General features: G+C 35.7%; 1 protein-coding gene across 4 annotated transcripts in view; it reads right to left on the bottom strand.

Moving 5' to 3' along the window:
• The window catches only part of cyb5r4 (cytochrome b5 reductase 4), a 24,969-nt gene that overhangs the window by 7,613 nt on the left and 7,528 nt on the right, over positions 1–9,828 (bottom strand). For 3 of the 4 annotated variants that reach the window (XM_015025417.1, XM_015025415.1, XM_015025416.1), the window contains exons 4-10: positions 5,905–6,005; positions 4,720–4,804; positions 3,605–3,686; positions 3,468–3,525; positions 2,638–2,731; positions 1,002–1,034; positions 541–663 (exon numbers count right to left, since the gene is read on the bottom strand). In XM_015025417.1, the coding sequence (XP_014880903.1) occupies positions 541–663; positions 1,002–1,034; positions 2,638–2,731; positions 3,468–3,525; positions 3,605–3,686; positions 4,720–4,804; positions 5,905–6,005 (576 nt within the window). Of the gene's footprint in view, positions 1–56; positions 287–540; positions 664–1,001; positions 1,035–2,637; positions 2,732–3,467; positions 3,526–3,604; positions 3,687–4,719; positions 4,805–5,904; positions 6,006–9,828 lie in introns of those variants that run through there. The other variant, XM_015025418.1, reaches the window with a different exon arrangement.

The following is a 9,828-nucleotide window of genomic DNA, read 5'->3' as shown; positions in this document are numbered from 1 at the left end:
AGCAACAATAGGCGAGAGCGGTCGATAAGGTGTCTATTCTTTATATTATGTCTATGGTTCAGAGAGGGGAGGGGGGAGGTGGGAGAAGGCGTTCTGCTGTGGTGCGCCTTCAAAATAAAAGCACGATGGGTGTGCTGTGGTGGCGCAGGGGTTCAGCACAACCAGCAAAGGAGGTCTTAGTCCTCGACGCAGCCGTCGCAGGTTCGATTCCCGGCCTGGCGACCTTTGCTGCATATCTTTCCCCATCTCTCATTACTAACTTTCCTGTCAATTAACTTAAAGGCCACTAGAGCCAATAAAACCTTTAAAAAAAATTTTTTTTTTAAAAAAAGGGAAACAAAATAAAAGCACGCGAGTGGAAGATTTTAAAATTCTTTGCAACTGGGGTGAAATTATTGGGGGGGATGAATGTGACTCTCTCCAATATTGGAGGAACATGTCTCCCCCGTCCACCCCGGTTCCTATGGAACATCATCTCTGGATTCACTGTTCAGTGGGCCATAAAAAGTGACATGTCACAGAGCTCATTAAGATTCTCACCTCTGTTTTTTTTGCATAGAAATGTGTTATGAAATTCCAGCGGTTGCCCAAGACTTGTCCATTTTCCTCTAGTTTGTTTGTTTATGGTGACCTGGATCTTTCCCACAGAGAAAGCAGTATGAACTGTTGGTGATAACCAAAGTTTACAATTAGAAACATGCCATTCAGACACATCCCCAAAGTGAGATGGAAAACACACAGAAAACAAGCTTATTCACTTCCTGTTTCATAAAGCTCAGCTATGTAGAGCTCGACAACGGCCTAACACTGACTTAACTTGGAAGAATAATCCAAAGCAACGCGGTTAAAAGAGACCAGTTTTGAAACTAAAAACAGTTTTACCTGGAACTGATGAATTTTTCAAATATTTGATTTTTGTCTTCAACCAAAAGTGTAAAAAATAAAAATCCAACTGATTTGGAAAATCAGCAGCACCGTTTAATGAAATACTCTTTTCTTACCAGAAACGTTTTCCTCAACTTCATGAGCAAGATCTGAAAGGAAATAAAAGGTTAAATTGTTTTATTTGAACAGTGTTTTATCTGGTCTAGACCCCCAAACACACTACATCCATTCACATTCACACACTGATGATGGGAAGCTACTATATTGTAGCCACATCTGCCCTGGCGCAGTCTAACAGAGGTGAAACTCATTTAACAAATAAAACTCTTTACTAATACATATAAGAAATTACCTTTTTTATTTCATATGTAAAATATCAGCAGAAAGCTTGGCCCCCACGTAACCTGGTTAAAAGGCTGTGACGGATGGATGGATCGATCTATAGCCATCCATCCCTCACAACCTGCTAGACAGACAGACAAGCTGTGTTTCCATTACAAATAGTTTCTATTCTGAATGTTTTTGTCATTTGGATTTAGCAATATGCGCAGCTGGTTAAGAATTTTACCAGCGGTGATGAAGACGAGTTCAGTATGACATTGTGCTTAAGTGAGTCGACACTTGGAAATATGCGGATGTTAGGTCCTCTGAAAGATTTGCTTTGTGCAGACCACTATGTATATGTTCCTGCCATTTGTGCCATCATGGGAAAAGTTATTCATGCATTTTCCTTTCAGAGAGATATTTACATCCAAGGTGTATGTTCGTATTTAAACATGTTTCATATTTCTACTTTTTCAAAGCTTGTTGATAGAGCTGAGGCTGCTGGTGACTGTACAGCTTAATCAGCTGGATGGTTGAGTCCTTTTCTGAAAATGCTTATTTGGAAACATACAATATGATAAAGTAACTTGCTTATGACTATCAACAGTATTAATGTAATATTATGATTATTTCATTTTCCTTTGTTTCCACCAATTTTAAAGCTTTATTAGTTTTCTTTTTCAATTATGCATTTCTTTTTTTAATATTCATGATTTATTTAAGGCAATATTTTTATTTATTGTGACATTTCATTTTTTTCATATTCTGTATTTTTTTCTAGCACTTTTTTAAACCATACATGGATTTATTTTCTCTAGTACTTCTTTCCTTTTTCTCACCTCTAGTCTTATATTTTGATTTCTTATTTTTTTCTCAGATCTGTTTATTTCTGTCTGACTCTTTGTAGGAGGTAATAAATGTTCCTTTTTTAAAGTTTGTTGTTATAATGTAATTTTTTATTATGTAAATAGAAAAACAAAAACAAAAAAATCAGTTTTAAGAATCAGCCCAAAAGTATCGGCAGCACATACTGGTGATTGATTAGACTGATGTCAAAATAATGGGTATCAGCTTCGGCCTTAAAAACCGCAGCTTTTTAAGGCCGAGCGAGCTCTAATCTGCACCATTTCATCTACAAAACAAACGTTTCATGACTGAGTATTCATGACTATTTCTGGAATACACATTGCTTGAATGAAGTAGTTTTTTTCTGGACCTAACTAAAATCTACAAAGTGGAAACTAGCAAAGAAGAAAACTGATTCAATTCCTTTAGTTGGCAGTATCAGCTCAATTACACCAGATCAATGACAAGCTCCTAGAGCATATTTAAAACTACACAAAATTATGTTAATGCAATTGGAAGTAAATGTATTTTAATTCTGTAAAGGGAAAAGAGAAAACAAGAAGTAACTGTGAATCTGCTCACCTAAATGTATCATGTAGGACAGTTTCCCAAAGAGAACTTCCAATCGAAGAATTCCCGCTTTGAGGTCAACGGTCACACATCCTGAGCTGGAGATCTGAGAGAAACAACATGACATACACAGCATATTAGGCAGCATTCACACTGCAGCATGAAGTGACCCAATTCCAATTTTTTGTCAAATCGGATTTTTTTTTCCTATGGCCGTTACCAGCAGTGATATGCGACCTGTATGTGTTCTGCAGTTTGAACGGGCAAACAACCAGAAAGTGTCCCGCATGCGCAGTAGGGGGCGCAAAAAGCGTTCTCAGTGTTCGCCATAAAACGAATAAGTGCTCAGTGTTTGCCGAAGTAAACATGGATGCTAACGGTGGAGCATAGCTTACACATTTGAAGTTGTTGTCAGCATATTAACAATTTAATCCTCATTACAATCCACCATAGTTGTAGTTTTTCTTCTCACTTGCACGTATCAGGACGTTCAGGTCGGATGAATGCGACCTAGGCGTTAAGGTCACATTTGAATCTGATACATATCGGATAACCAAGTCACATTCAAAAAGAATCCGACCTGTGTTGTTCAGACCTTCATGAAAAGTTCAGATGCAGGTCGCATTACATCAAAAAAGTCGGAATCGGGTCACTTCAGGCTGCACTGACCCGATTCTGCAGGCTCACTGCAGAATCTTCTGGCAGCCTTAGTCTGGCAACTGGATTTTAATACCCAACAAGGTTTCAACAGCTTCACTACAGAAACATAAGAATTCAGGCAATGTTTGGAATTTCTCTGCATCTTTTAAACAAGTGATTAATTTTAGTTAAACCTTCGTTACCTTTCTTTTGGTATAAACAGCCAGATGAACAGTTGCATCAGTTTGAAACCAGTCGTACCTTTAACAGCAAACACCACATGCAGTTAAAGTCATCAGTCTTTAACTACATCTCCTTGCAAATATACTCAGTTTCATACCGAGGCTGAGAGTCTTTGTTTGGTGGAGGAGGCCCTGCAGCAGGTGGAGCAAGACCTGTTGGTGATGAAGGCAGGATGATGGCTGAGGAAGAGATGTCAACAAAAGATTACAATCAGTACTTTTTAAGTGATTCTACCGCAAAATGTTTTAGCATTATTATTATTATTACATGCAGCTGTTGTTGGGTTCAACAAACATCAAAGTATAAAAACATCTATAACAGATATAATTTTATGCATTATTCACATAAAAATAAAAAAAATTGGATCTGATTAAAAGTTAAAACACATTTCATGAAAACACCACATTTTGGTTATTTTACCTTAAAAATCCATAATAAGAAATAGTAACAAGTTATTTTATGATGAGGGCAGAATGTGATTACTGCTTTGTTTTTTGAGAATATTGAATTGATACAGACAGAGTAAATGTCACAGTGACATACATGGTGGTAAAAAAAAAAGGGCAGGAGTAATTCATCAGATCACGTTCCATAACATGTAAACAGAATGAACTTGTATCTGAAACTAATGTAAAGTCACATTTAGATTAAAACAGCTCAGCAGTTTGGGGATCAGAGTTTTTTCTCAATCTGCTCCCCAACTCTGGAAATATTGACTTTCTTCCTACTTTAACATCACAACTCAAAATGTATGTGTTCAAGGTGGCCTTTTTTGGTAATTTCTTGTTTGTAATTTTTTTTCTTCTACATCTGTTTTCATTTTTAGTGTATTCTTGTTTTGTTTTCTTGTCAAGTGTACTTGGGTGTCTGGAAAAGATTTAACATGTAAATACATTATTGTTATTAAACATTATTAATTTTAGAAGGTTTAGTTTTTAGTCCTATACTTACAAATACAAGTATAGGACTCAGAGAACCTTCTTGAATTTTCTAACACAACATTTTTCTCACTACTTTAAAAACAAAAATGACTTCAACTGCTTTCCAAAAAGTTTACAGCTATGAATATGTTTACAGGGAGGATTTAGAAGGACTAATGTCATAGTAGAATCAGTTTCCTGTGTCATTTTCTTTGAGATTACAAGACTAAATTCCATTTTAGTTCAAGGCTGAAGCACCATATCAAAAACAGAGAGCATAATCAGCTTTCACCTTTACTAGCTGTTGCGGACTTAGTAGTCATTCGTCCAACCAGGCACTCTTTTAACATGGACTCATAATTGACCCATCGATGGACCTGCAAGACACAGCAACACCACCCAGGTGAGAAAGCTCATAAGGTCAAGGTTAACACATTAGTATGCTATAAGATAACACCATTGTCTTAGAAGATGGGACAATGCTGCAATACAACAAGGATAAAAGCAATACTTCAAAGTCAGTAACAATGAATACATAAAACTAGCACTAATTATTAAATAGACACATACATCTAATTTTGTGCAAAGAAACACAGTGATACTGACTGACTTTGAATGGGCAGTATATCCACGCAAACACACAGTACCTGTTCACAAACAATTCATACCTTTCATACAAAGGAAATCCTAATCATCTGAGCCTCCTATTGCTATGTTCCATTGATCAGAATGGTACAAACAAGTGCTTTTGATGGTTGTATTTACACTAATAACATATTAGCACATGCATAACTAATAGCACTAATAGCACATGTGCAAAAAAATGTTCTGATACATCAGACTTTTTGTCTGATGTTTGCATGCTCAAACATCAGACAAAAAGTAGGTTTGCATGCACATTTACCAAAATGTGGCTTTTGTGGAGATTTAGTGACGTGTAAATAAATTTGGACAGGTATGATTTTGTAAATCCCCTGATAGTCAAGTGTTCTTGGATACTTACAATTTGGGGAACAACAATGATAAACTGAATATACCTAATGGTAGCATGACATCAATAATCAAGGAGTCCACATGCTATGTTAAGGACCAGGGTAGAAGTATTTACCTGAAGTGGAAGCTAGTTCTGGTATTTCTGGTATTAGAACATTAATAAGCTGAGAGGCATCTTAATTCATGCGTTACAAAGTACATGTCTAGATCCGGAAAGGGGTAGTTCTATAGCTATTTAAAGGTCTCTGGCACAACTTTACCCTCTTCCAATGAGCATGGAAAGAGAACAGATATGGTGAGGTAAAACCTTCCAGCAGCACATGAAGTACTAAAAACCACATCAGGTTGTCATCAGGGTCATTCCTGACATAGAGCTTAAATATAATGAACTCAATCTTAACAGAGAAATGGAATATGAAACGACTTTAACAATACTGAAAAACAGAGACCATCTGAGCTTTACTTTTGTTTTAAGCACAGCTACCTGGTCAAAAAGGTCAGTCCCGTCTATTCCTGCTGCCTTCATCAGCTCCTCTTCTCCACCAGGATGGTAGTCCATGTAAGGTGTCACATTGTAAACCATGCCTGAACATACATAGAGAAAATTAGCTTAATTTGTATTATGTTGTAATGCCTTCTACAGGTATTGGGTACCAAAGAACCTGTTTTTACAAACTGTTATTATGTAACAAATAGGAATGCAGGATAACTTTATTTAAAAAGTTAAATCTGTCACCATATCATGACAGATATGCTATGTGAAAAAAAATCATTCTCCTACACCATTCTAATGGCTGATAACCAATAGCCAAAAACATACCAAGAAATAAGAAAGGCTAGTGAGTAAAAATGTAATAATCAATAATCTAAACAAGACCAAAAACAGTTGACTGTATAAGCTGAGCTGCAGTGTGGAACTTCTATAAAGCATATTTTTTTACATATCTGTTGAAACTGTCACCATGTCATGACAGTATGGTATGAGACCGATAATCTTGAAAAAAAAATTAGCTCCTCTGCCTTCTCCCAATGCTAGCTAGATACAACCAATCAGATGTAGGAGGCAGGTCGTATAGTTGGCAATCACAATAATGTGACTGACAGCGTAGCCTGTTGTCACAGACTAGTTAGCATTAGGGCTGGGTGATATACTGAGTATACTCAATGTACCACGATAATTTCAATTTACGATAGTTAAAGTGGCTATATCGCAACTGCTGAGTCACTGCTATTAGCCATGCTAACACAGCGGTGGTTGATAAGCTAATTTAAATACTTGCTTTACTGATGATCTGTCAGTTTGTGTGTAGGTCACCTTTTTTATTTTCAAGCTGAACCAAAACACACCTTATTCCACAGCACAGTTCGTCAAAGTCAAGCATAACTGACCTACTTCCATCTCCCTTGCTATTTTTTTCTTAGTTAAAACTTATTTATCACCTTGTTATCATAGTGTGGACAGTTCATAGCAAAATACTTTTTATATGAGCTTACATTTAAGTCTAGCAGGGAAATGGGGGCAGAAACTTGTGTGGGTGACTTCATCATGGGGTCTATAGTTTAAAATAACATTGGAGCTCAGTTAAGAATACCGTGATATATATCGTATATGGTGATATAGCAAAAATATATCATGATATTAGATTTTCCTCATATCCCCCAGCTCTAGTTAGCATAGCCACCAATCATGACAGCAAATTGGTTTTCCTGTAACAGCAAGCTGTTTCTCTGATATTAAAACATTTAACAGCAAGTACATGAGGTTGACTGACAACGTCATAGCTCTAATTGTTTGTTTTTGGTTGGGAGGTGGAGGAGATCAATTTTTTCACATAATATAAAATAATGTCATGACATGGTGACAGATTTAACAAAAATGTGAAATAAATATTATTTCTAAAAATGTTTCATACTGCAGCTTTAATGAGAAGAGTCTGAAATGGGAGGGACTAAGCGTTGTGAGTGGCTGACAGCTAGGTGTGTGGGAGCCAAGAGCAGAGCAGCTGACAGTAGATGTAGGTATGTCATCTTAGAGCCTTTAAAAATCACATAATAAAATCAGGCTACGATAGTGAGGACAGTTTTTCCCAGGTTTATTCATTATTTCTAAATACATGTAAAATAGCTTCCAGAATGTTATTTTGTTTGAAATGTTTTTACTAAATGAAGACTTAATTCATACGATAAATCACTGTCAACCAAGTCTCTGGCAGCCTTCATAATAATCTGAATTAAATAATCTTAGATATTAGCTATAATTTAGGTAATGTGTACTTGTTATCTACAGGGGTGAAAGTAGTTTTAAATTCTTGGAGGTACTATGACAAAAAATATATATTATATATATATTTTTTTATATATATATATATATATATATATATATATATATATAATATATATAAATATATGTGTGTGTGTGTGTGTGTGTGTGTGTGTGTGTGTGTGTGTGTGTGTGTGTGTGTGTGTGTGTACACATACATTGCTTCTTTGTGTTTTTTGGAGTTTCTGTGCTGATAATTTTTTTTATGAAGCGACAAAAGCTGGGTAGCTCTTGAACTGCTACAAAATAAAGCCATATTTCCCTCAGCCCACTGGCTGCAATGTTGACACTTTGAGATGCTATGAGACCTAAATTCTGAACATCATGGCATGGAGTGCATCTCAGTTTTCCATGTAGCCATTCATTTTAGCTTTTAAACTGGTTATATTGATCCTGTGTCCAGACAGAGGGATAAACAGTAGCCTAGCATCATGACCTGTTTGTTCTGAAGATCCTGCAGCTTCCAGTTCGTCTTCCTAACGCCTCTTCACCCTGACTCTCATACTGATAGGAGCTCTATTAAGTTAAAAGCACATCTTCTGAAGTTGGGATATAAAGTGGAGTAGACTTGCTACTTGTCAGATGACTGAAAACGTTGAACGTATCGTTTCTGCTTCAGCACGGTTTAAGCAGAGAGGTTTAAGCAGAGACTGACAGGCCTCTGCGTCTGCCTTTCTCTAAAGAACTACTGAGCGGGAGGAGACAGCCAGGTGAGGAAAAACTGTTCTTATCTATCGATTTGGTATTTTTATCATACAGACATTAGGCTGTTGTTGTTGTGCTATTAGCTAGCTGCCAGCTAATGACTTTGCTAGCAAAGCTAGATAACAAAAAAGCTTCTTCTCTGTACCGTTAATGATAGCAGTCATTCTTCAGTATTGCTTATGCAATAGGGGCACATCGCCATCCAAAACTGATCATCTCCATAATGGATATATGTCCGATCTTCTAATTTCCTTTGGTGCATAATGTACATTGCATTTATTCTGGCGTTAGGTAAATGTGTCTTGAAGGAAAATAGCACTTTTAGCACTTCTAAATGAATATCCAACAAGGTTATTCATTTAGAATTAAAAATAATTCTAAATTACCAAGATAGATAAAAATTACCAAGATAATAAAAGTGTGTCATTAATGAAGGGGATAAAACTCAATCCAGACTTTAAGTTTAAGGTCTGGTTTGCAGAGTATGAAGTTATTTTCCCCCCACAATTATTCAATGAAAAAAAAAGACCTCAGTTAAGTAAAATAAAATTGTTAATAAAACTTTTGGAATTGTAATGATTTTTTTATTTAAAAACAAAACGTTTTGTTTAAAAAAAAACTTTTTTAAAAATTAAATAACTCATTTTTGTCTTGTGAACTTAAAAAGTTATTTGCCAAACATAAACTTTTATTTGCACACATCAGAAATCTTTTATTGTGATTTTGGGCCCTGCCCATGACGTCATGTGAGAATCACAAGCAAAACTTTGAGTCACAAACAAAAACTTAGAATAGCAAGAAAATATTTCTGACATGCGCAAATAAGTTTGTTTTGCAAATAATTTTTTCACTTCATGAGACAAAAATGTGTGATTTTAATAAAAAAAAGCTTTTTAAGCAAAACTCAGTAGGCTTTTCTCATGGTGACATGCATTAACAATTCAAACTTTTTTTTCTTCTTTCTGCAGTTCCACATTAAAGTTTGATGCAGCTCTGCTTTCCTGAATGGACCATCTTCATCTCCACTGCAAGTATAGCAAACAGGCAGCTCTTTTTTTATAGATTACAGTACACTAAAAGGTTGCATTGTGCCCTTGTTTATATTTTTAATAGTGTAATTCTGTAAAGACAAAATATGTAAATCAGAACTAAACCTCCAGCTCTGATTTTCATATCTTGCTAAATTGCGGGTTTGAATATTGCAATACTTTCCTATAACAAAATAGACCTGCAGAAAGAAATAAAATATCTTGCATATGCATAGTTGTATGTTCTATATAGAGATTTTTCTTAGCTTTGATTGCAAAATGACAACATTTTGTAATTTATCATTGTTTTATTAAACTCTGAAAGATGTGTGACTGTTAATATTCTGTCCTAGAA

The sequence above is a fragment of the Poecilia latipinna genome, unplaced genomic scaffold, assembly GCF_001443285.1.
Source record: "Poecilia latipinna isolate Pla-1442-1.1 unplaced genomic scaffold, P_latipinna-1.0 Scaffold4104, whole genome shotgun sequence".
Lineage (NCBI taxonomy): Eukaryota > Metazoa > Chordata > Actinopteri > Cyprinodontiformes > Poeciliidae > Poecilia > Poecilia latipinna.
Note: the sequence above shows the minus strand (reverse complement) of the source record. Positions and strands in the feature narration are given on the sequence as shown.